Consider the following 27,754-nt stretch of genomic DNA (forward strand, 5'->3'; position numbering starts at 1 on the left):
GCCTGGCTGAGGGAAGGAGGTTCTCACCCAAGATTTGACGGTACATGGCCCCGTCCATTGTCCCTTTGATGCGGTGAAGTTGTCCTGTCCCCTTAGCAGAAAAACACCCCCAAAGCATAATGTTTCCACCTCCATGTTTGACGGTGGGGATGGTGTTCTTGGGGTCATAGGCAGCACTCCTCCTCCTCTAAACACGGCGAGTTGAGTTGATGCCAAAGAGCTCCATTTTGGTCTCATCTGACCACAACACTTTCACCCAGTTGTCCTCTGAATCATTCAGATGTTCATTGGCAAACTTCAGACGGGCATGTATATGTGCTTTCTTGAGCAGGGGGACCTTGCGGGCTCTGCAGGATTTCAGTCCTTTACGGCGTAGTGTGTTACCAATTGTTTTCTGCCTTGAGATCATTGACAAGATCCTCCCGTGTGGTTCTGGGCTGATTCCTCACCGTTCTCATGATCATTGCAACTCCACAAGGTGAGATCTTGCATGGAGCCCCAGGCCGAGGGAGATTGACAGTTCTTTTGTGTTTCTTCCATTTGCGAATAATCGCACCAACCGTTGTCACCTTCTCACCAAGCTGCTTGGCGATGGTCTTGTAGCCCATTCCAGTGTAGGTCTATAATCTTGTCCCACCGTTCTCATGATCATTGCAACTCCACAAGGTGAGATCTTGCATGGAGCCCCAGGCCGAGGGAGATTGACAGTTCTTTTGTGTTTCTTCCATTTGCGAATAATCGCACCAACCGTTGTCACCTTCTCACCAAGCTGCTTGGCGATGGTCTTGTAGCCCATTCCAGTGTAGGTCTATAATCTTGTCCCTGACATCCTTGGAGAGCTCTTTGGTCTTGGCCATGGTGGAGAGTTTGGAATCTGATTGATTGCTTCTGTGGACAGGAGTCTTTTATACAGGTAACAAACTGAGATTAGGAGAACTCCCTTTAAGAGTGTGCTCCTCATCTCAGCTCGTTACCTGTATAAAAGACACCTGGGACCCAGAAATCTTTCTGATTGAGAGTCAAATACTTATTTTCCTCATTAAAATGCAAATCAATTTATAACATTTTTGACATGCGTTTTTCTGGATATTTTTGATGTTATGCTGTCTCTCACTGTTCAAATAAACCTACCATTAAAATTATAGACTGATCATTTCTTTGTCAGCGGGCAAACGTACAAAATCAGCAGGGGATCAACATCAGCAGGGGATCAAATACTTTTTTCCCTCACTGTATATAACACACATACACACACACACACACACACACACACACACACACACACACACACACACACACACACACACACATATATATAAACATATATATTTTGCATTATTTAAACCAAATTGAACATGTTTCATTATTTATTTGAGGCTAAATCTTTATTGATATATTATATTAAGTTAAAATAAGTTCATTCAGTATTGTTATAATTGTCATTATTACAGATAAAATGCAAAAAAAAATGTTTATTTTTTTTTATCACCCAATTAATCGGTATCTGCATTTATTGGTCCTCCAATAATCGGTATCGGCGTTGAAAAATCATAATCGGTCGACCTCTAGTCATAACATCCCTGTTATAGTGAATGGCTGTCATACTATGATTGTAGAGGAGACGGTTGTATAGGAGAAGGTTGTAGAGGAGACGGTTGTAGAGGAGACGGTTGTAGAGGAGCCTGTTGTAGAGGAGACGGTTGTAGAGGAGACGGTTGTAGAGGAGACGGTTGTAGAGGAGACGGTTGTAGAGGAGACGGTTGTAGAGGAGACGGTTGTAGAGGAGACTGTTGTAGAGGAGACGGTTGTAGAGGAGCCTGTTGTAGAGGAGACGGTTGTAGAGGAGACTGTTGTAGAGGAGCCTGTTGTAGAGGAGCCTGTTGTAGAGGAGACGGTTGTAGAGGAGACGGGTGTAGAGGAGACTGATGTAGAGGAGACGGTTGTAGAGGAGACGGTTGTAGAGGAGACGGTTGTAGAGAAGACTGATGTAGAGGAGACTGATGTAGAGGAGACTGATGTAGAGGAGACGGTTGTAGAGGAGACGGTTGTAGAGGAGACGGATGTAGAGGAGACTGATGTAGAGGAGACGGTTGTAGAGGAGACGGATGTAGAGGAGACTGATGTAGAGGAGACGGTTGTAGAGAAGACGGTTGTAGAGGAGACTGATGTAGAGGAGACTGTTGTAGAGGAGACTGATGTAGAGGAGACTGTTGTAGAGGAGACTGATGTAGAGGAGACTGATGTAGAGGAGACTGATGTAGAGGAGACTGTTGTAGAGGAGACGGTTGTAGAGGAGACTGATGTAGAGGAGACGGTTGTAGAGGAGACGGTTGTAGAGGAGACGGTTGTAGAGAAGACTGATGTAGAGGAGACTGATGTAGAGGAGACTGAAAAGAGGAGACGGTTGTAGAGGAGACGGTTGTAGAGGAGACTGATGTAGAGGAGACTGATAGATCAGAACGGGTCACTTCCTGAACGCCTGCTGTCGGCGTAGGGATTAGGAGTGTGAACGTTTAAATGTTAGCGATGCCAGTGTGTGTTCAGTCTGTTGCGTATAGAATACCCTTGCCTATTCAGTAATGATAAGTTTTGCTTTACTGAAGTTGCGAGACATTACAAGCCAATAAATGGCAAAATACAACATTACATTGTGAGGTAAAGCTTTTGATTGCCGAAAAGATCGGCCTAGTGCTGGGTTCTGCCTCCATCTGCCTGGTGGCCTGCCTGCCTATACCGTGCCCCTCCTCTCTCTCCGTCCCTTGCTAGCTCTCTATGAAAGATGCCAGGTTTGCGTTCATGGAAGTACGGCAACCAATCAGTCTCCTCCGTTCCAAAAATACTGAATATTAGGATTCGCACCCTACCGGAAGATGTGTTTTCGTTCTGCTACATGTCTTGGTAAATCACGGTATTTAACAAACTTTAAAGGACTTTTTTTAGGAGACAGTGGTCAGAGTACAGGAACTGTCATTCCTTTACAGACAAGCAAAATAACCATTCAGTGGCACAGAGTTAAATAACCATTCAGTGGCACAGAGTTAAATAACCATTCAGTTGCACAGAGTTAAATAACCATTCAGTGGCACAGAGTTAAATAACCATTCAGTTGCAAAGAGTTAAATAACCATTCAGTGGCACAGAGTTAAATAACCATTCAGTGGCACAGAGTAAAATAACCATTCAGTTGCACAGAGTTAAATAACCATTCAGTGGCACAGAGTTAAATAACCATTCAGTGGCACAGAGTTAAATAACCATTCAGTGGCACAGAGTTAAATAACCATTCAGTGGCACAGAGTTAAATAACCATTCAGTGGCACAGAGTTAAATAACCATTCAGTGGCACAAAGTAAAATAACCATTCAGTGGCACAGAGTTAAATAACCATTCAGTGGCACAAGCCGTAGCCTACGCGCTTTCAAGGGTATAGGGCCAGGGTAGATAGAACGTCCTTGGGTTAGGGTTAGCCTAAGGGTTAGCCCTAACCCTAAGGCCCTAGTGGTCATACATACGCAACAGGACCATTATTCTTATCGTTTTAACAGAAAGACCATAATAAATGGCAGTTTAAACGTTAAGCAAAATTGTGCATTTGCCACATTCCTAATAAGGATCCAGCATGGCACATCTTAGACCAGACAGATCTGTTTCCTTCTGTCCACCGTTAGCTAGCACAACCACGTCGGTTTGATTAGAGGGTGCTGATTGGTGTATGGGAGCAAGGTAATGTATGTGTGTGTCTCACCTGTGTAGGCCATGTTCTTGGGGTTACCGTACGGAGCTCCAGGCTGAACAGGACTGTAGACGGGATTCATGCTGCTGGATAATCTGTTCTTACTGGGGGGGGGGGGGGGGGGGGGGGGGGAAGGGGAGAAGGACATATTAGAGTGTATAGAAGGAAAAGACAACAGGACAAGCAGTCTCTTTCTCACACAATCTACATTGATAGAGAGGAGAAGAACAGCGTGAATCATACAGTTTATAACACCTCGTCATAATGTGTGTACTTACCTCTTTCTACTAGATAGGTCTTACTGGTGTGTGTGTGTGTCTGGTTGGTAGGTGTCCATACCTCGTGTGTGTTTGCTTGGTGCATAGAAAGTATGAGTGGGGTGCATGTGTTTGTTTTACCTCTCAAACATGTCTGGTGTGTGTGTGTTTTTACCTCTAGTACATGTCTGGTGTGTGTGTGTGTGTTTTTACCTCTAGTACATGTCTGGGGTGTGTGTTGTACCTCTAGTACATGTCTGGGGTGTGTGTTTTACCTCTCGTACATGTCTGGTGTGTGCGTTTTACCTCTCGTACATGTCTGGTGTGTGTGTGTGTGTGTTTTACCTCTCGTTCATGTCTGGTGTGTGTGTGTGTTTTACCTCTCGTACATGTCTGGTGTGTGTGTGCGTTTTACCTCTCGTACATGTCTGGTGTGTGTGTGTGTGTGTTTTACCTCTCATACATGTCTGGTGTGTGTGTTTTACCTCTCGTACATGTCTGGTGTGTGTGTGTGTGTGTGTTTTACATCTCGTACATGTCTTGGGGGGTGTGTTTTACCTCTCGTACATGTCTGGTGTGTGTGTGTGTGTTTTACCTCTCGTACATGTCTGGTGTGTGTGTGTGTGTGTGTTTTACCTCTCGTACATGTCTGGTGTGTGTGTGTTTTACCTCTCGTACATGTCTGGTGTGTGTGTGTGTGTTTTACCTCTCGTGCATGTCTGGTGTGTGCGTTTTACCTCTCGTACATGTCTGGTGTGTGTGTGTGTGTTTTACCTCTCGTACATGTCTGGTGTGTGTGTTTTACCTCTCGTACATGTCTGGGGTGTGTGTTGTACCTCTCGTACATGTCTGGTGTGTGTGTGTGTGTTTTACCTCTCGTACATGTCTGGTGTGTGTGTTTTACCTCTCGTACATGTCTGGGGTGTGTGTTGTACCTCTCGTACATGTCTGGTGTGTGTGTGTGTGTTTTACCTCTCGTACATGTCTGGTGTGTGTGTTTTACCTCTCGTACATGTCTGGTGTGTGTGTTTTACCTCTCGTACATGTCTGGGGTGTGTGTTGTACCTCTCGTACATGTCTGGTGTGTGTGTTTTACCTCTCGTACATGTCTGGTGTGTGCGTTTTACCTCTTGTACATGTCTGGTGTGTGTGTTTTACCTCTCGTACATGTCTGGGGTGTGTGTGTGTGTCGTACCTCTTGTGCGTGTCTGGTTGGTACATGAAACTGTATTTGTCAGTGGGGTGCCCGCTCGCCATTCTCGCTGTATGCAAATGAGGAAGAGGTGGGAGTGGATATGCAAATCTGAAATTAAAACAGCGACAGAACATGATTATAATGAACACAGCAAAGTAAACACATCAATCACAGTCATGGTAGAGGTATGTGTTTGTTTACGTTGAGGGATCTTATGCTGAATGGTTGTACTGGTGTGTGTGTGTGTGAGAGAGAGAGAGAGAGAGATACAGAGAGAGTGAGAGATACAGAGAGAGCGAGAGATACAGAGAGAGAGAGAGAGAGATACAGAGAGAAACAGAGAGAGAGATACAGAGAGAGCGAGAGATACAGAGAGATACAGAGAGAGAGAGATACAGAGAGACCAAGAGATACAGAGATACAGAGAGCGAGATACAGAGAGAGAGAGATACAGAGAGAGATAGAGAGAGCGAGAGATACAGAGAGCGAGAGATACAGAGAGAGCGAGAGATACAGAGAGAGCGAGAGATACAGAGAGAGAGATACAGAGAGATACAGAGAGAGAGATACAGAGAGAGATACAGAGAGAGATACAGAGAGAGATACAGAGAGCGAGAGATACAGAGAGAGAGAGAAACAGAGACAGACAGAGAAACAGAGAGAGAGATAGAGATGCATGTTCATGCTTGTATGTGGTAGGAATGGTTGTCTTAATTGATGCGTGTGTATGTACACCTGAGTGTACAAAACATTAGGAACACCTGCTCTTCCAAGTCACTGACCAGGTGAATCCAGGTGAAATCTATCATCCCTTATTGATATCACTTGTTAAAACAACTTAAATCAGTGGAGATGAAGGGGAGGAGACCGGTTAAAGAAGGATTTTTAAGCCTTGAGACAATCAAGACATGGATTGTGTATGTGTACCATTCAGAGGGTGAACGGGCAAGACAAAAGATTTAAATAACTTTGAACGGGGAATGGAATTAGGTGACAGGTGCACCGGTTTGATTGAGTCAAGACCTGCAACGCTGCTGGGATTTTCACGGTCAACACTTTCCTGTGTGTATAAAGAATGGTCCACTGCCCAAAGGACATCCAGCCAACTTGACCCAACTGTGGGAAGCTTTGGAGTCAACATGGGCCAGCATCCCTGTGGAACGCGTTAGACACCTTGTAGAGTCAACATGGGCCAGCATCCCTGTGGAACGCGTTAGACACCTTGTAGAGTCAACATGGGCCAGCATCTCTGTGGAACGCGTTAGACAACTTGTAGAGTCAACATGGGCCAGCATCCCTGTGGAACGCGTTAGACACCTTGTAGAGTCAACATGGGCCAGCATCCCTGTGGAACGCGTTAGACACCTTGTAGAGTCAACATGGACCAGCATCCCTGTGGAACGCGTTAGACACCTTGTAGAGTCAACATGGACCAGCATCCCTGTGGAACGTGTTAGACACCTTGTAGAGTCAACATGGACCAGCATCCCTGTGGAACGCGTTCAACACCTTGTAGAGTCAACATGGGCCAGCATCCCTGTGGAACGCTTTCAACACCTTGTAGAGTCAACATGGGCCAGCATCCCTGTGGAACGCGTTCAACACCTTGTTGAGTCAACATGGACCAGCATCCCTGTGGAACGCTTTCAACACCTTGTAGAGGCAACATGGACCAGCATCCCTGTGGAACGCTTTCAACACCTTGTAGAGGCAACATGGACCAGCATCCCTGTGGAACGCTTTCAACACCTTGTAGAGTCAACATGGACCAGCATCCCTGTGGAACGCGTTAGACACCTTGTAGAGTCAACATGGACCAGCATCCCTGTGGAACGCTTTCAACACCTTGTAGAGTCAACATGGACCAGCATCCCTGTGGAACGCTTTCAACACCTTGTAGAGTCAACATGGGCCAGCATCCCTGTGGAACGCGTTAGACACCTTGTAGAGTCAACATGGACCAGCATCCCTGTGGAACGCTTTCAACACCTTGTAGAGTCAACATGGACCAGCATCCCTGTGGAACGCATTAGACACCTTGTAGAGTCAACATGGACCAGCATCCCTGTGGAACGCTTTCAACACCTTGTAGAGTCAACATGGACCAGCATCCCTGTGGAACGCGTTAGACACCTTGTAGAGTCAACATGGACCAGCATCCCTGTGGAACGCGTTAGACACCTTGTAGAGTCAACATGGACCAGCATCCCTGTGGAACGCTTTCAACACCTTGTAGAGTCCATGTCCCGACGAATTGAGGCTGTTTGCAGCTCAATATTTGGAAGTTCTTAATGTTTTGTATTCGTGTGTGTGTGTGTGTGTGTGTGTGTGTGTGTGTGTATGTCCATGCAATGCACAGGAGGCAGCAAAGCAAACACACCACCAGCCGGTGAGAAGGCACAAAAACACAGAGAGAGACAGAAGGAGAGAGAATATAGGGGTTTGCCAAATCATCCACCAAGCAATGGATCAATACACAGATGAGCTAATCAAAGCAAATGTGTTGCGAGTCAAGTGTGTGTGTGTGTGTGTGTGTGTGTGTTCGCCTGTCAGTCAGTGTGGTGCTGTGTGTGTGTGCCCATCTATATTTTACTGCATTGTGTAGACTGCGTAAATGTTATTTAGTGTTGAGTTATTGTGTGTCTGTTGTGTGCTATTCTGCGGTGTGTGTGTTGTTCCACTCTGTGTCTGATTAATCCTTGACAGGATCACCTTGTTCTGCTGATAGAAAATGAAGGTGTCCCCGAGTGCTCTACATCCCTCCCTCCCTCCATGTCACTCCCTCCCTCCCCCATATCTCTCCCTCTCTCCCTCCCCCATATCCCTCCATGTCACTCCCTCCCTCCCCCATATCTCTCCCTCTCTCCCTCCCCCATATCCCTCCATGTCACTCCCTCCCTCCCCTTCCCTCTCTCCCTCCCTCCCTCCCTCCCTCCATGTCACCACTCTACCATTCACTAGCTCTATTGTTAGTGGGCCTATATTTCTACTTTCTTTACTGAAAATGTGTTGTGTTTTCAATAAATAGGCCTATGGTGTTGCATGTTCAAATAGAAAAAATATATATTTTTTAATGAGTGCATTAAATTTAAGCCTGATACTTCCCATAAACAGACAATTAAAATCACACTTAACCCTACCAGGTGGCAGGGTAGCCTAGTGGTTAGAGTGTTGGACTAATAACCGGAAGGTTGCAAGTTCAAATCCCCGAGCTGACAAGGTACAAATCTGTCGTTCTGCCACTGAACAGGCAGTTAACCCACTGTTCCTAGGCCGTCATTGAAAATAAGAATTTGTTCTTAACCAACTTGCCTAGTTAAATAAAGGTTAAAAAAATTTACATGTGAAAAATCCTGCCATTCACACCTAAAATCATACCATGCACACTTGTAAATCTACCATTCACACCTAAAATCATACCATGCACACTTGTACATCTACCATTCACACCTAAAATCATACCATGCACACTTGTAAATCTACCATTCACACCTAAAATCATACCATGCACACTTGTAAATCTACCATTCACACTTCAAATCTACTATTCACACTTAAATCCTACCATACCATAATAGATGAGCTAAAGGAATGAGATTGCTTTTCTTAAACTGCTTGTAAATGTTGTGTGTTTTTATTACGTTGTCTTTGTATAGTAAATGTTTTACAATGTGTAGATTCCATTAGCCAGACAAGTTTCAGAGAAGAAGAAAACATGTCTTGTGAAATGATGTTTTTCCCCCAAGTCATTGATGCAGACACCAGTTGATGTAAATGCATTTGACCGGGCACGCTTATCGATGCTTATCGATGCTTATCGACGCTTATCGACGCGTATCGACGCTTATCGACGCTTATCGACGCTTATCGACGCGTATCGACGCTTATCGACGCTTATCGACGCTTATCGACGCTTATCGATGCTTATCGACGCTTATCGACGCTTATCGACGCTTATCGATGCTTATCGACGCTTATCGACGCTTATCGATGCTTATCGACGCTTATCGATGCTTATCGACGCTTATCGACGCTTAGCGATCTACGGGTTCATTTGCATAATCTTGTGTCATTAGATTGTATATATTCTTTAAGTATATTATTTATCACATGTGCATATCATACAGAGCCTACAGATTGGGGATCTGTCAGCGGTTTTAAGCCCAATCATTGGGCAACAATTACAAATGCAATCGTGTGTTAAAAATAGTTTTTGGGCCACGATTAAAAATACCTATTATTTTTTATTTCTCAACTTGTAATTGAAGCGTGCTTCCCATTCGCCATTAAAATGGATTGTCAACAACAGGCAGGCTTCATCAGCGAGTCACACACCAGTTTGCAATGAGCTGGAGGCAGTATACATTTTGAAAACATACAGCAACTTAACGTTTTAATACATATTATGAGGCATGTTTAACCTGGCTTCAAAATAGCCTTGTCAAAATCAAACCAAATCTGTGGAGGCAATTGTTTTATAAATACTTCCACGTGTCATTGATACTAGCAGCCTGTTTTATAAAGACGTCCACGTGTCATTGATACTAGCAGCCTGTTTTATAAATACTTCCATGTGTCATTGATACCAGCAGCCTGTTTTATAAATACTTCCATGTGTCATTGATACTAGCAGCCTGTTTTATAAATACTTCCATGTGTCATTGATACTAGCAGCCTGTTTTATAAAGACTTCCACGTGTCATTGATACCAGCAGCCTGTTTTATAAAGACTTCCACGTGTCATTGATACTAGCAGCCTGTTTTATAAAGACTTCCACGTGTCATTGATACTAGCAGCCTGTTTTATAAAGACTTCCACGTGTCATTGATACTAGCAGCCTGTTTTATAAAGACTTCCACGTGTCATTGATACCAGCAGCCTGTTTTATAAAGACTTCCACGTGTCATTGATACTAGCAGCCTGTTTTATAAAGACTTCCACGTGTCATTGATACTAGCAGCCTGTTTTATAAAGACTTCCACGTGTCATTGATACTAGCAGCCTGTTTTATAAAGACTTCCACGTGTCATTGATACTAGCAGCCTGTTTTATAAAGACTTCCACGTGTCATTGATACTAGCAGCCTGTTTTATAAATACTTCCATGTGTCATTGATACTAGCAGCCTATTGTTTTATAAAGACTTCCACGTGTCATTGATACTAGCAGCCTGTTTTATAAAGACTTCCACGTGTCATTGATACTAGCAGCCTGTTTTATAAATACTTCCATGTGTCATTGATACCAGCAGCCTGTTTTATAAAGACTTCCACGTGTCATTGATACTAGCAGCCTGTTTTATAAAGACTTCCACGTGTCATTGATACTAGCAGCCTGTTTTATAAAGACTTCCACGTGTCATTGATACCAGCAGCCTGTTTTATAAAGACTTCCACGTGTCATTGATACTAGCAGCCTGTTTTATAAAGACTTCCACGTGTCATTGATACTAGCAGCCTGTTTTATAAAGACTTCCACGTGTCATTGATACCAGCAGCCTGTTTTATAAATACTTCCATGTGTCATTGATACCAGCAGCCTGTTTTATAAAGACTTCCACGTGTCATTGATACTAGCAGCCTGTTTTATAAAGACTTCCACGTGTCATTGATACTAGCAGCCTGTTTTTATAAAGACTTCCACGTGTCATTGATACTAGCAGCCTGTTTTATAAAGACTTCCACGTGTCATTGATACTAGCAGCCTGTTTTATAAAGACTTCCACGTGTCATTGATACTAGCAGCCTATTGTTTTATAAAGACTTCCACGTGTCATTGATACCAGCAGCCTGTTTTATAAAGACTTCCATTCTATTACTCTCAGGTTCTATGTTATACCTGCTCACATTAGATTTCGCTTCACAATGAGCTTTTTTTTAATCATCGTGATTTATTCAAACGGTAATGTGCAACTGCCAAAGATAAACCAACTTTCTGAAGAAAAATCCTGAAATAATAAATATCCTATAAATCACATTGGATAAGCATGGCCTGTCCGCAAGGAACTTGAAACAATGTTACAACTATAAACTTGGTCCAGCTCAATTGTACTAGCAAACTTGCAGAACATATTCTGGGCACTCAGTGTTTCCCGCGCCAGTGAGCTTCAGACAGACAGACAGTGCTGTAGACTATTTGCGCAAGGGACAATAAGTAATCAGGTAGGCCTATTTTATGACGTTTCCACTGGATCAGAGCATGACATTTTTTCCCATTTCATGATGACTGGTTATGGAAAGGGAGAGAGCTGGAAAGATTTTTCAAATAGGCTACGTTGAGGAACTATTGTTATTCTCAATGGTTGTAAAAACAGACTTTGTTTGCTTGCCGAAATAAACCAAAACTGCCTCCTGAGTGACACAGCGGTCTAAGGCACTGCATTGCATTTCTTGAGGCGTCATTACAGACCCGGGTTTGATCCCAGGCTGTGTCACAACTGGCCGTGACCGGGAGTCCCACAGGAGGGCACACAATTGGCCCAGCGTCATTCGGGTTGGGGGAGGGTTTGGCCGGGGGGGGGGGCTTTACTTGGCTCATCGCGCTCTAGCGACTCCTTGTGGCGGGCTGAGCGCCTGCAGGCTGACCTCTGTTGTCAGTTGAATGGCGTTTCCTCAGACACATTGGTGCAGCTGGCTTTCGGGTTAAGCGGCCAAGTGTTAAAAAGCACGGTTTGGCGGGACATGTTTCGGAGGACGCATGAATTGACCTTCGCCTCCTGGGCCCGTTGGTGAGTTGCAGCTATGAGACAAGATTGAAATTGGGGAGAAAAAAGGGTAAAAAACATTGTAGCTTAGGTTGTGCACTCTGCAAACAAAGTGTCCACTCAGACAATGAAAACAGGAAGACTGGAATGATAATATTGAACACATTAACAGAAATGACTGAAACCAAATAAACATTGTACATTAAAAAGGATGGCAATTAACAGTAAATCTACTACTGGTGAACCATCCTCGCGGTCTCCACAATGGATTAGTCCACGGAGATGAATCAGACCGGTGTCTCGTGTGCCACAGTTTTTTTTATATATGTGCCAATTCTCGACCAACAGCCTATTGACCAAACAATAGACTAAATGGGGACGGCCTTTTTCAACTACTTTCTACTACTTTGTGTAGACGTTCGTTAGTGATGCAAATGACGGAATTACCGTTTTCAGATGTATGAAATGCAATGTAAAGGTAACTACAAAGCAGCCTATGCCTACCTGGCAGAGCCATGATTATTTACATCAATCCAGTGGCCATTTGTTTTGAAACGTCCATCACAAGCGAGCTGCAGAAACACAGCTAGCCAAACACAACTGTCTGGCTGGTGTGCATCGGAATTAAAAGGTAACTGTCTCAGATTTTCTCAAACAATGGTCCCTTGATGTGGTTTTGTTGTGGACTTAGAACATCCAATTCTGTTGTTTTTTCTATTAAGTGTCCACCCCTCATCACTGTCAAACGCTCCCTAAAACACTTCAGCGAGCAAGACTTTCTAAACGACATGGCCCGGGTATCCTATAATAACTACAACCTAAAACTTCTTACCTGGGAATATTGAAGACTCATGTTAAAAGGAACTACTAGCTTTCATATGTTCTCATGTTCTGAGCAAGGAACTTAAACGTTAGCTTTCTTACATGGCACATATCGCACTTTTACTTTCTTCTCCAACACTTTGTTTTTGCATTATTTAAACCAAATTGAACATGTTTCATTATTTATTTGAGGCTAAATTGATTTTTATTGATGTATTAAGTTTTAAAAAAGTGTTCATTCAGTATTGTTGTAATTGTCATTATTAATTTTAATTTTTTAAAATGTTTTTAAATTATTATTATTATAAAAAATTTTTTTAAATCGGTCGATTAATCGGTATCGGCTTTTTTTGGTGCTCCAATAATCAGTATCGGCATTGAAAAATCATAAATCGGTCGACCTCTAAAACATACCCTCGTAAAACTGACCATCCTACCGATCCTTGACTTCAGCAATGTCATTTACAAAATAGCCTCCAACAATCTACATCCGTTTTGTCACCAAAGCCCCATATACTACCCACCACTGCGACCTGTATGCTCTCGTTGGCTGGCCCTCGCTTCATATTCGTCGCCAAACCCACTGGTTCCAGGTCATCAACAAGTCTCTGCTAGGTAAAGCCCTGCCTTATCTCAGTTCACTGGTCACCATAGCAGCACCAACCCATAGCACGTGCTCCAGCAGGTATATTTCACTGGTCACCTCCAAAGCCAATTCCTCCTTCGGCCACCTTTCCTTCCAGTTCTCTGCTGCCAATGACTGGAACGAACTGCAAAAATCACTGAAGCTGGAGACTCATATCTCCCTCACTAGTTTAAGCACCAGCTGTCAGAGCAGCTCACAGATCACTGCACCTGTACATAGCTCATCTGTAAATATCCCATCCAACTACCTCATCTCCATACTGTTATTAATCTTGCTCCTTTGCACCCCAGTATCTCTACTTGCACACTCATCTTCTGCACATCTATCACCCCAGTGTTTAATTGCTATATTGTAATTACTTCGCCACTATGGCCTATTTATTGCCTTACCTCCCTTATCTCACCCCATTTGCACACATTGTATATAGACTTTTTCTATTGTATTATTAACTGTGTTTGTTTATTCCATGTGTAACTCTGTGTTGTTGTTTGTGTCGCAGTGCTTTGGTTTATCTTGGCCAGGTCGCAGTTGTAAATGAGAACTTGTTTTCAACTAGCCTACCTGGTTAAATAAAGGTGTTATCAACTAGCCTACCTGGTTAAATAAAGGTGTTATCAACTAGCCTACCTGGTTAAATAAAGGTGTTATCAACTAGCCTACCTGGTTAAATAAAGGTGTTATCAACTAGCCTACCTGGTTAAATAAAGGTGTTATCAACTAGCCTACCTGGTTAAATAAAGGTGTTATCAACTAGCCTACCTGGTTAAATAAAGGTGTTATCAACTAGCCTACTTGGTTAAATAAAGGTGTTATCAACTAGCCTACCTGGTTAAATAAAGGTGTTATCAACTAGCCTACCTGGTTGAATAAAGGTGTTATCAACTAGCCTACCTGGTTAAATAAAGGTGTTATCAACTAGCCTACCTGGTTAAATAAAGGTGTTATCAACTAGCCTACCTGGTTAAATAAAGGTGTTATCAACTAGCCTACCTGGTTAAATAAAGGTGTTATCAACTAGCCTACCTGGTTAAATAACGGTGTTATCAACTAGCCTACCTGGTTAAATAAAGGTGTTATCAACTAGCCTACCTGGTTAAATAACGGTGTTATCAACTAGCCTACCTGGTTAAATAAAGGTGTTATCAACTAGCCTACCTGGTTAAATAAAGGTATTATCAACTAGCCTACCTGGTTAAATAAAGGTGAAATACATTTTTAAAAGTTACGTTTAAAAAAAATTGTGCCCTCTCGAGGATTTCTCCGAAAATAATACATGGCACTTTGAAATCTGCAATAAAATGTAAAATAAATAAATACATTCTTTGCGATTACAGTAAATCTATCCAAATCAATGTGAGAACACAAGGGCATGGTAATTTAAGAGATGGCTAGACATTACCAGCCTGGTTCTGAATGCAGGTACATTATGAGACACAGGCCAGGTCATTATAAATTATCACATTTTTATTAAAAAAAATGTTTACGGTTCAAATTTGTATTGTTTATTTCACTTTTGTTTATCATCTATTTAATGTAAACATGTGTTTCCCATGTCAATATAGCCCCTTAAATTGAGAGAGGGAGAGAGAGAAAACAAGGCCAGGTGTAAATGATACATCTGCTGACTGCTGAGAGGAACACAGGAGCAGCACAGGAGGCCAGAAGAGTCTGTGTCACTCGGTGGGAACCCTGTGTGTTCCACTGTGTAGTCCCGCTGGTTAACTAGCTACCGCTGGCCAAAGGACAGGTTCAGAGGCAGCCGCTGACACACACACACACACACACACACACACACACACACACACACACACACACAATTAGTTGACTCGTGCATTTTAATGTTGGGCTTGAACCTGCACACCGTCTGGTTCTCTAGAACCCAGGTTCCATGCTAAGTGTCATTGATTGGAATTGAAGGAGTGAGAGTGGAAGTGAAGAAGAGAGATGGCGTGGCTGAGTCACTGATTGGAACCCACTCAACCTCAATCAATCAGATATATTCCGCCCTCTGTTTATCCCTTCCATACTCTCTTTCGGTTTCTCTCCTTCCCGTTTGCCCCCCCCCCCCCCTCCCCCGTATCCATGGTGACGGCTGGCTCACACTTGATAGAGGAGGTCGTCAGTACAATCTAATTGCAGTGTTTCTAATTCAATAACACAGTGGGAACCAACCACTGTGATACCACTAATACACCTCCACACACACACACACACAGATAGTCTGCTACCATTACTGGTGCCACTCAAATCCAACATTAAATAGGGTGTTTTTTCTTTTCTCTCTGGTAGTTAGACTAATTGATAGTTTATTGTTCATTAATTGGCCAGAGATTCAGTAGTCAGGAAACAGGGGAAAACCTCTTGTAAAATGGAGTGAAACGTCTACCCAGAATTCTACCATCACCTCCTCCTTATCAACATCACCTCGTTTCTCCTCCTCTCTCTCTGTCTACCATCCTCTTATTTAGTCAACCTCTCCCTCCCTCCACCACCTCCTTTCTCCTCCTCTCTCTCTGTCTACCATCCTCTTACTTAGTCATCCTCTCCCTCCACCACCTCCTTTCTCCTCCTCTCTCTCTGTCTACCATCCTCTTATTTAGTCAACCTCTCCCTCCCTCCACCACCTCCTTTCTCCTCCTCTCTCTCTGTCTACCATCCTCTTATTTAGTCAACCTCTCCCTCCCTCCACCACCACCTTTCTCCTCCTCTCTCTCTGTCTACCATCCTCTTACTTAGTCATCCTCTCCCTCCCTCCACCACCTCCTTTCACTTCTCCACAGAAACCTACCTCCACCTCTCCTCTCACTTCTCCACAGAAACCTACCTCCACCTCTCCTCTCCTCTCACTTCTCCACAGAAACCTACCTCCACCTCTCCTCTCCTCTCATTTCTCCACAGAAACCTAACTCCACCTCTCCTCTCTCCACAGAAACCTACCTCCACCTCTCCACAGAAACCTACCTCCACCTCTCCTCTCATTTCTCCACAGAAACCTACCTCCACCTCTCCTCTCACTTCTCCACAGAAACCTACCTCCACCTCTCCTCTCACTTCTCCACAGAAACCTACCTCCACCTCTCCTCTCCTCTCATTTCGCCACAGAAACCTACCTCCACCTCTCCTCTCCTCTCATTTCTCCACAGAAACCTACCTCCACCGCTCCTCTCCTCTCACTTCTCCACAGAAACCTACCTCCACCTCTCCTCTCCTCTCACTTCTCCACAGAAACCTACCTCCACCTCTCCTCTCCTCTCACTTCTCCACAGAAACCTACCTCCACCTCTCCTCTCCTCTCACTTCTCCACAGAAACCTACCTCCACCTCTCCTCTCCTCTCACTTCTCCACAGAAACCTACCTCCACCTCTCCTCTCCTCTCACTTCTCCACAGAAACCTACCTCCACCTCTCCTCTCCTCTCACTTCTCCACAGAAACCTACCTCCACCTCTCCTATCCTCTCACTTCTCCACAGAAACCTACCTCCACCTCTCCTATCCTCTCACTTCTCCACAGAAAGTGGAGTGTGTGTGTGTCAGAGTATGACTATGAGTGTGTGTGTGTGTCAGAGTATGACTATGAGTGTGTGTGTGTGTCAGAGTATGACTATGAGTGTGTGTGTGTATCAGAGTATGACTATGAGTGTGTGTGTCAGAGCATGAGTGTGTGTGTGTGTGTCAGAGTATGAGTGTGTGTGTGTCAGAGCATGACTATGAGTGTGTGTGTGTGTCAGAGTATGACTATGAGTGTGTGTGTGTCAGAGTATGAGAGTATGAGTGTGTGTCAGAGTATGACTGAGTGTGTGTGTGTGTGTGTGTGTGTGTGTGTGTCAGACTATGAGTGGGTGTGTGTGTGTGTCAGGGTATGACTGAGTGTGTGTGTCAGAGTATGACTATGAGTGTGTGTGTGTGTGTGTGTCAGAGTATGAGTGTGTGTCCCCGAGTATGAGTGTGTGTGTGTGTCAGAGTATGACTGAATGTGTGTGTGTGTGTGTGTGTCAGAGTATGACTATGAGGGTGTGTGTCAGAGTATGAGTGTGTGTGTGTGTGTGTGTGTGTGTGTCAGAGTATGACTATGTCTGTGTGTGTCAGAGTATGACTGTGTGTGTGTGGGGGGGGGGGGTCAGAGTATGAGTGTGTGTGTGTCAGAGTATGAGTGTGTCAGAGTATGACTGTGTGTGTGTGTGTGTGTCAGAGTATAAGTGTAGGTGTCAGAGTATGAGTGTGTGTGTGTGTGTGTGTGTCAGAGTATGACTATGAGTGTGTGTGTGTCAGAGTATGAGTGTGTGTGTGTCAGAGTATGAGTGTGTGTGTGTCAGAGTATGACTGTGTGTGTGTCAGAGTATGACTATGAGTGTGTCAGAGTATGACTATGAGTGTGTGTGTGTGTCAGAGTATCAGTGTGTGTGTCAGAGTATAAGTGTGTGTGTCAGAGTATGACTGTGTGTGTGTGTGTGTGTGTGTGTGTGTCAGAGTATGACTGTGTGTGTGTGTGTGTGTGTGTCAGAGTATGACTATGTGTGTGTGTGTGTGTGTGTGTCAGAGTATGGCTATGTGTGTGTGTCAGAGTATGACTATGTGTGTGTGTCAGAGTATGACTATGTGTGTGTGTCAGAGTATGACTGTGTGTGTGTGTGTGTGTGTGTGTGTGTGTCAGAGTATCAGTGTGTGTGTCAGAGTATAAGTGTGTGTGTCAGAGTATGACTGTGTGTGTGTGTGTGTGTGTGTGTGTGTGTGTGTGTGTGTGTGTGTCAGAGTATGACTGTGTGTGTGTGTGTGTGTGTCAGAGTATGACTATGTGTGTGTGTGTGTGTGTGTCAGAGTATGGCTATGTGTGTGTGTCAGAGTATGACTATGTGTGTGTGTCAGAGTATGACTATGTGTGTGTGTCAGAGTATGACTGTGTGTGTGTGTGTGTGTGTGTGTGTGTGTGTCAGAGTATCAGTGTGTGTGTCAGAGTATAAGTGTGTGTGTCAGAGTATGACTGTGTGTGTGTGTGTGTGTGTGTGTCAGAGTATGACTGTGTGTGTGTGTGTGTCAGAGTATGACTATGTGTGTGTGTGTGTGTGTGTCAGAGTATGACTATGTGTGTGTGTCAGAGTATGACTGTGTGTGTGTGTGTGTGTGTCAGAGTATGAGTGTGTGTGTCAGAGTATGACTATGTGTGTGTGTGTGTGTGTGTGTGTCAGAGTATGACTATGTGTGTGTCAGAGTATGACAATGTGTGTGTGTGTGTGTCAGAGTATGACTATGTGTGTGTGTGTCAGAGTATGACTATGCGTGTGTGTGCATGTGTGTGTGTGTCAGAGTATGACTATGTGTGTGTGTGTCAGAGTATGACTATGTGTGTGTCAGAGTATGACTATGTGTGTGTGTGTGTGTGTGTGTGTGTGTGTGTGTGTGTGTGTGTGTGTGTGTGTCAGAGTACACAGCACCAGCAGCAGGAAGACCTATGAAAGGGTCTCTGAACGGTAAATCCGTGGACCTCTCAGAGGCTAAACTGGATTCCAGAGTCACATCCAGCCTGAAATATGCTTGTGTGACTATCGTTGGTCATGTTGTTCAACGATGGTCACACAAGCATATTTTAGGCTGGGTGCGACTCTGGAGTGTGTGTGTGTGTGTCTGGGGCAAGGGAAATGGGAGTGTCTTCACCGAACAGCCCTTAGTTTTAAAATGGTTGATGTTGAGTGTTTTTGGTCCCTTGGTTGTGAGAAGCCCATTCTTCCCCTAAGCCTTCCATTCAGCAGATCACTACCTCCATTTGTAAAGACTATTCTTCACAGGACAATCACACTGAACAAACACAGAAAAACAGATGTAGTGATCTTTAAATTCCTACAGGCATCCTGAGTGATCGACACCTTTCTTTGTGTCAGAGCTCTAATTCACACAACTACCATGTCACAGAACCACATGATTGGACATACGAGGGGGTCACGATTAAGTGTAACACACCTGATCCCAGACTCAGCTGTGCGTGCGGTGGCCCTCGGGGAACAACAATAACAGAGAGAGCAGCTGTTCCTAGCCTGGTAATGTGCATAGCTACATGCTAACAGCTACCACTGGAAGAAGAAAAAAAACACACTTCGGGGTTAAGGTTTGTGTATTATATATATTCCGGACTCTGCTCGTGTCCGATATTTCTTAATTTCCTTCTTTTTACTTCCTTTTTGGATGATGTGCATATTGTTTTGTATTGCTAGGGTACAGCTAGAAACAAGCCTTTCGCTGCACCTGCGATAACATCTGTGTACACAACCAATAAACTTGGATTTGGTTTGATTCAAGAGGTGAGCTATTTTATTCCTGTTTGGAACAGCAGGGAGCCTGAAGCTGTCATATTCTGGGAAGAACAGCTAAAGAAGATGACATGGAGCTGCACTAATCAATTATAAATCAAACAGGCCCCTAGATGGCTTCCACTTAGACCAGCCCAGGGCTGGGCCTGTGGGCCTGCAAAAAAAAATACTGGGAGCCAACATGGCTCCCCCAGAGAACATGAATGAGGGTGAGGCAGAAGCGTGTGAATCAAATATGAACTCTTGGTTCTTTAAAAACTGGGGTCTAGACTAACATCAATATTCATATTCTTTAAGCTTACGGCGGTGTCCTGATTCAGGGATTCCGTTAGGCGGTAATTGCCGGCCGGTAAATAAAAATGAACATTCCATAAATTGTATCCGGTCCGGGAGGAAAAACAACATTAGGTCGGCCATCAGTGTTTCACCCACCACTTCATAATATGAGCTGGAGGCCGTATGCATTTTCAAAACATACTTCATTGATTGAAAATCCGACCATCGAAAGGTGTAGGCAATTATTTTATAAAGAATTTATCCTACCATTTCTACCATTTCTACCATTCCTACCAGTCTGTTATGATTTTCATATGTGCGTTTTTGTGGAACTATTTTATTTCAATAATAAGGTTTTTCGATCCTCAAAATCAGTGTCACGTGGTTAATCCTAAAAATCTTCATTAAATGATAAAAATATAAAACCTAACAATCAACTAAAGCACCAGCCTCTGCCATATGGACGCATTGATACACCCTAATCATTTTCTATTTAACTAGGCAAGTCAGTTAAGAGCAAGTTCTTATTTTCAATGACGGCCTAGAAACAGTGGGTTAACTGCCTTGTTCAGGGGCAGAACGACAGATTTTTACCTTGTCAGCTCGGGGATTTGATCTCGCAACCTTTCGGTTACAAGTCCAATGCTCTAACCACTAGGTTACCTGCTGCCCATTGGTGGGCTAAATAGCATAAATGAGCACATGGTACTCAGAAATAGGGCTACGGTGAGGACCTATTAGGAGGGAATTCGCAATGGATGTTAAAAAAAGCAGACTTTGTGAGATGAAGAAATAATGAGTGAGAAGCTCAGCTTATTAGTGGTGGATGTGGTGACTAAGCCAATCAGAAATCAAACATCCCAAAATGGGCACTTTCCTACATTTGTGAGCAGTAGGCCAGGTAGGCTACGCGTGCTCAGGGGCATGCACTCATTATTCATCATTAACCAGACAGAGAAACCAGACCCATGCTCATATGGAGCTCTACAAACAAAAGACAATGAGAAAATGGACAACTCGTGGTATGAAATAAACCAAAACTCACGTTGTCACAAGTGTAGCAGGTTGTGAACTCTGCAAACAACGTTTCCACTCCGAGAACGCTACAATGACTGTAGGCCACAATGACTGTAGGCCACAATGACTGTAGGCCACAATGACTGTAGGCCACAATGACTGTAGGCCACAATGACTGTAGGCTACAATGACTGTAGGCTACAATGACTGTAGGCCACAATGACTGTAGGCTACAATGACTGTAGGCCACAATGACTGTAGGCCACAATGACTGTAGGCCACAATGACTGTAGGCTACAATGACTGTAGGCCACAATGACTGTAGGCCACAATGACTGTAGGCTACAATGACTGTAGGCTACAATGACTGTAGGCTACAATGACTGTAGGCCACAATGACTGTAGGCCACAATGACTGTAGGCCACAATGACTGTAGGCCACAATGACTGTAGGCCACAATGACTGTAGGCCACAATGACTGTAGGCTACAATGACTGTAGGCCACAATGACTGTAGGCTACAATGACTGTAGGCTACAATGACTGTAGGCTACAATGACTGTAGGCTACAATGACTGTAGGCTACAATGACTGTCGGCTACAATGACTGTAGGCTACAATGACTGTAGGCTACAATGACTGTAGGCTACAATGACTGTCGGCTACAATGACTGTAGGCCACAATGACTGTCGGCTACAATGACTGTAGGCTACAATGACTGTAGGCTACAATGACTGTCGGCTACAATGACTGTAGGCTACAATGACTGTAGGCTACAATGACTGTAGGCTACAATGACTGTAGGCTACAATGACTGTAGGCCACAATGACTGTAGGCTACAATGACTGTAGGCTACAATGACTGTAGGCTACAATGACTGTAGGCTACAATGACTGTAGGCTACAATGACTGTAGGCCACAATGACTGTCGGCCACAATGACTGTAGGCTACAATGACTGTAGGCTACAATGACTGTAGGCTACAATGACTGTAGGCTACAATGACTGTAGGCTACAATGACTGTCGGCTACAATGACTGTAGGCTACAATGACTGTAGGCTACAATGACTGTAGGCTACAATGACTGTCGGCCACAATGACTGTAGGCCACAATGACTGTCGGCTACAATGACTGTAGGCTACAATGACTGTAGGCTACAATGACTGTCGGCTACAATGACTGTAGGCTACAATGACTGTAGGCTACAATGACTGTAGGCTACAATGACTGTAGGCTACAATGACTGTAGGCCACAATGACTGTAGGCTACAATGACTGTAGGCTACAATGACTGTAGGCTACAATGACTGTAGGCTACAATGACTGTAGGCCACAATGACTGTAGGCCACAATGACTGTCGGCCACAATGACTGTAGGCTACAATGACTGTAGGCTACAATGACTGTAGGCTACAATGACTGTAGGCTACAATGACTGTAGGCTACAATGACTGTCGGCTACAATGACTGTAGGCTACAATGACTGTAGGCTACAATGACTGTAGGCTACAATGACTGTCGGCCACAATGACTGTCGGCTACAATGACTGTAGGCTACAATGACTGTAGGCTACAATGACTGTCGGCTACAATGACTGTAGGCTACAATGACTGTAGGCTACAATGACTGTAGGCTACAATGACTGTAGGCCACAATGACTGTAGGCTACAATGACTGTAGGCTACAATGACTGTAGGCTACAATGACTGTAGGCTACAATGACTGTAGGCTACAATGACTGTAGGCCACAATGACTGTCGGCCACAATGACTGTCGGCCACAATGACTGTCGGCTACAATGACTGTCGGCTACAATGACTGTCGGCTACAATGACTGTAGGCCACAATGACTGTAGGCCACAATGACTGTAGGCCACAATGACTGTAGGCCACAATGACTGTAGGCCACAATGACTGTAGGCCACAATGACTGTAGGCTACAATGACTGTAGGTTACAATGACTGTAGGCTACAATGACTGTAGGCTACAATGACTGTAGGCCACAATGACTGTAGGCTACAATGACTGTAGGCTACAATGACTGTAGGCCACAATGACTGTAGGCCACAATGACTGTAGGCTACAATGACTGTAGGCTACAATGACTGTAGGCTACAATGACTGTAGGCTACAATGACTGTAGGCCACAATGACTGTAGGCCACAATGACTGTAGGCCACAATGACGTAGGCTACAATGACTGTAGGCTACAATGACTGTAGGCTACAATGACTGTAGGCTACAATGACTGTCGGCTACAATGACTGTCGGCTACAATGACTGTAGGCTACAATGACTGTAGGCCACAATGACTGTAGGCCACAATGACTGTAGGCCACAATGACTGTAGGCCACAATGACTGTAGGCCACAATGACTGTAGGCCACAATGACTGTAGGCTACAATGACTGTAGGCCACAATGACTGTAGGCCACAATGACTGTAGGCTACAATGACTGTAGGCTACAATGACTGTAGGCTACAATGACTGTAGGCCACAATGACTGTAGGCCACAATGACTGTAGGCCACAATGACTGTAGGCTACAATGACTGTAGGCCACAATGACTGTAGGCCACAATGACTGTAGGCTACAATGACTGTAGGCTACAATGACTGTAGGCCACAATGACTGTAGGCTACAATGACTGTAGGCTACAATGACTGTAGGCTACAATGACTGTAGGCTACAATGACTGTAGGCTACAATGACTGTAGGCTACAATGACTGTCGGCTACAATGACTGTCGGCTACAATGACTGTCGGCTACAATGACTGTAGGCTACAATGACTGTAGGCTACAATGACTGTCGGCTACAATGACTGTAGGCCACAATGACTGTCGGCTACAATGACTGTAGGCTACAATGACTGTAGGCTACAATGACTGTAGGCTACAATGACTGTCGGCTACAATGACTGTAGGCTACAATGACTGTAGGCTACAATGACTGTAGGCTACAATGACTGTAGGCTACAATGACTGTAGGCTACAATGACTGTCGGCTACAATGACTGTAGGCTACAATGACTGTCGGCTACAATGACTGTCGGCTACAATGACTGTAGGCTACAATGACTGTAGGCTACAATGACTGTCGGCTACAATGACTGTAGGCTACAATGACTGTAGGCTACAATGACTGTAGGCTACAATGACTGTAGGCTACAATGACTGTAGGCCTAATTAATAATACAAATACATGAACAGAAATGTAACCAAATGACAGGGATTAACAGTACATTTACTACTGGTGACATATGTAATGGGGAATTGATCAAAAACAATAAAGAGGGCTAACAATTCACATGAAACAACAAATGCGCAAGAATTGGTGGGAGACAAGCTGAGTGGATTCTGGAGAGCTGAGCTCATGCATTCTGGAACGAGACCCGCCTGCCTATAGGCTAACTTCGCCACACGCCCCTACCCTTCTTCTTGGGTCAACTTTTAAAATTATACTCAAGACACATTATCTTCACAAATATAAAAAAATGTTTTTCACCGACAGCTGCAACTCAATAATCATCGAGGCCTTTTGCCACGCGTGCTGCCTATGAAAGACTTCCTCACATACCCTTCTCTGTACATGAATGCAGTAAGAAGCCAAGGTAAGTTGCTAGCTAGCATTAAACTTATCTTATAAAAAACAATCATCAATCAATCATAATCACTAGTTAACTACACATGGTTGATGATATTACTAGTTTATCTAGCGTGTCCTGCGTTGCACATAATCGATGCGGTGCGCATTCGCGAAAAAGGACTGTCGTTGCTCCAACGTGGACCTAACCATAAACATCAATGCCTTTCTTAAAATCAATACACAAGTATATATTTTTTAAACCTGCATATTTAGTTAATATTGCCTGCTAACGTGAATTTCTTTTAACTAGGTAAATTGTGTCACTTCTCTTGCAACAAGGTCAGGGTATATTGAGCAGTTTGGGCCGCCTGGCTCGTTGCGAATTGTGTGAAGACTGTTTCTTCCTAACAAAGACAGCCAACTTCACCAAACGGGGGGGTGATTTAACAAAAGCGCATTTGAGAAAAAAGCACAATCGTTGCACGACTGTACCTAACCATAAACACCAATGCCTTTCTTAAAATCAATACACAGAAGTATATATTTTTAAACCTGCATATTTAGCTAAAAGAAATCCAGGTTAGCAGGCAATATTAACCAGGTGAAATTGTGTCACTTGTCTTGTGTTCATTTCACGCAGAGTCAGGGTATATGCAACAGTTTGGGCCGCCTGGCTCATTGCGAACTAATTTGTCCGAATTTTACGTAATTATGACATAACATTGAAGGTTGTGCAATGTAACAGCAATATTTAGACTTATGATAAAATACCGAACGGTTCCATATTTCACTGAAATAATAAACGTTTTGTTTGAGATGATAGTTTCCGGATTCGACCATATTAATGACCAAAGGCTCGTATTTCTGTGTGTTATTATGTTATAATTAAGTCTATGATTTGATATTTGACAGAGCAGTCTGACTGAGAGGTGGTAGGCACCAGCAGGCTCGTAAGCATTCATTCAACCAGCACTTTCGTGCGTTTGGCCAGCAGCTCTTTGCAATGCTTCACGCATAGAGCTGTTTATGACTTCAAGCTTATCAACTCCCGAGATTAGGCTGATGTAACCAATGTAAAATGGCTAGCTAGTTAGCTGGGTGCGCGCTAATAACGTTTCAAACGTCACTCGCTCTGACACGTGGAGTAGTTATTCCCCTTGCGCTGCAAGGGCCACGAATTTTGTGGATCGATGGGTAACGCTGCTTCGAGGGTGGCTGTTGTCGATGTGTTCCTGTTTCGAGCCCAGGTAGGGGCGAGGTGAGGGACGGAAGCTATACTGTTACACTGGCAATACTAAAGTGCCTATAAGAACATCCAATAGTCAAAAGTTATATGAAATACAAATGGTATAGAGAGAAATAGTCCAATAAATACTATATTAACTACAACCTAAAACCTCTTACCTTGGAATATTGAAGTCTCATGTTAAAAGGAACCACCAGCTTTCATATGTTCTCATGTTCTGAGCAAGGAACTGAAACGTTAGCTTTCTTACATAGCACATATTGCACTTTTACTTTCTTCTCCAACACTTTGTTTTTGCATTATTTAAACCAAATTGAACATGTTTCATTATTTATTTGAGGCTAAATTGATTTTTATTGATGTATTATATTAAGTTAAAATAAGTGTTCATTCAGTATTGTTGTAATTGTCATTTTTACAAATAAAACATTTAATCGGTATCGGATTTTTTTGGTCCTCCAATAATTGGTATCGGCGTTGAAAAACCATAAACGGTCGGCCTCTAATAGACATCCCGTCTTTACTCAGCCTAGACAGCCACCCTGGGGAATTCCTGATTCCACCGGGATTATGTTGGAGAGGCTTCCAATAAACAACACCCTCTGTGTTCGGTCTTATTTTTGACCCCTTTATCTCCACAACTGGTAGTTATAGTCTCGTCTCATCGCTGCAACTCCCGTACGGACTCGGGAGAGGCGAAGGTCTCGAGCCGTGGGTCCTCCAAAACACAAAACACGCTGCTTCTTGTCACAGTGCTCGCTTTTAATTTTATTTTTTACCTTTATTTAACTAGGCAAGTCAGTTAATTAAGAAAAAAATCTTATTTTCAATGACAGCCTAGGAACAGTGGGTTAACTGCCTGTTCATGGGCAGAACGACAGATTTGTACCTTGTCAGCTCGGGATTTGAACCTGCAACACTATACAACTGGCGACCGAAGTCATCGTGCACGCGCCCGGCCAACCACAAGGAATCACTAGAGCGCGATGGGACAAGGACATCCCGGCTGGCCAAACCCTCCCCTAACCGGACGATGCTGGGCCAAACCCTCCCCTAACCCGGACGATGCTGAGCCAAACCCTCCCCTAACCCGGACAATGCTGGACCAATTGTGCGCCGCCTCATGGGTCTCCCCGTCTCGGCCGGCTGCGACACAGCCTGGGATCAAACCCAGATCTGTAGAGAAGCCTCTAGCACTGCGATGCAGTGCCTTAGACCACTGTGCCACTAGGAAGGCCCCTCTGTGTTCTGTTAGACAGGTAGCTCTTTATCCACGGTATAGCAGGTGGTGTAAAGCCATAACACAAGGTGTTCCAGCAGCAGACTATGATCGATAATGCCAAAAGCCACACTAAAGTCTAACAAAACAGCCCCCACAATATTTGTATTATCAACTTCTCTCAGCCAATCATCAGAGCTGTGCTTGTTCCCTATGAGCGTGCTGTAAGTCTGTTGTCAATTTATTTGATATTAAATAGCATTGTATCTAGATTGTGCACTCTGCAAACAACATATCCACTCTGACAATGAGAACTATAAAAGATGAATAATAATATATTGAATGCATCAACAGAAATTACAGTAACCAAACAAACATTGAGGATGAGAAATTATGGGAATTAACAGTAAATCTACTACTGGTGAACCACCCCCGTGGTCTCCACAATGGACTAGTCCACTGAGACTGGCATCACTCAAGACAGGCGTCAATCAAGACATGTGCCATACATTTTGTATAACATTTTTTGTTGTTGCAACTGCTCGACTAAAAAGTGACTGGTCGACCAACAGCCTATCGCCCAGTCAATCGACCTGTCAACTACATGGGGTCAGCCCTACCAAATGAGCAACCCATCCTAGTTGTTGTATCTTTAGATCTACCATCTTTCTCTAACATCTACCGTGCTGTTTAGAATGCTGTTTTTCCCCTTTCCCTGCCAATTACATTTAGGCAAATGTTTGAAA

General features: G+C 43.9%; 1 protein-coding gene across 3 annotated transcripts in view; it reads right to left on the reverse strand.

The window, feature by feature from the left end:
- The window catches only part of LOC109878867 (protein FAM168A-like), a 48,631-nt gene that overhangs the window by 16,597 nt on the left and 4,280 nt on the right, over window positions 1–27,754 (reverse strand). For 2 of the 3 annotated variants that reach the window (XM_031791193.1, XM_031791192.1), the window contains exons 2-3: window positions 5,186–5,293; window positions 3,746–3,837 (exon numbers count right to left, since the gene is read on the reverse strand). In XM_031791193.1, coding sequence (XP_031647053.1) covers window positions 3,746–3,837; window positions 5,186–5,247 — 154 coding nt within the window. In that variant the 5' untranslated portion in view covers window positions 5,248–5,293. The remainder of the gene's footprint in view (window positions 1–3,745; window positions 3,838–5,185; window positions 5,294–27,754) is intronic. The other variant, XM_031791194.1, reaches the window with a different exon arrangement.

Source organism: Oncorhynchus kisutch, linkage group LG15, assembly GCF_002021735.2.
Source record: "Oncorhynchus kisutch isolate 150728-3 linkage group LG15, Okis_V2, whole genome shotgun sequence".
NCBI classification, from domain to species: Eukaryota; Metazoa; Chordata; class Actinopteri; order Salmoniformes; family Salmonidae; genus Oncorhynchus; species Oncorhynchus kisutch.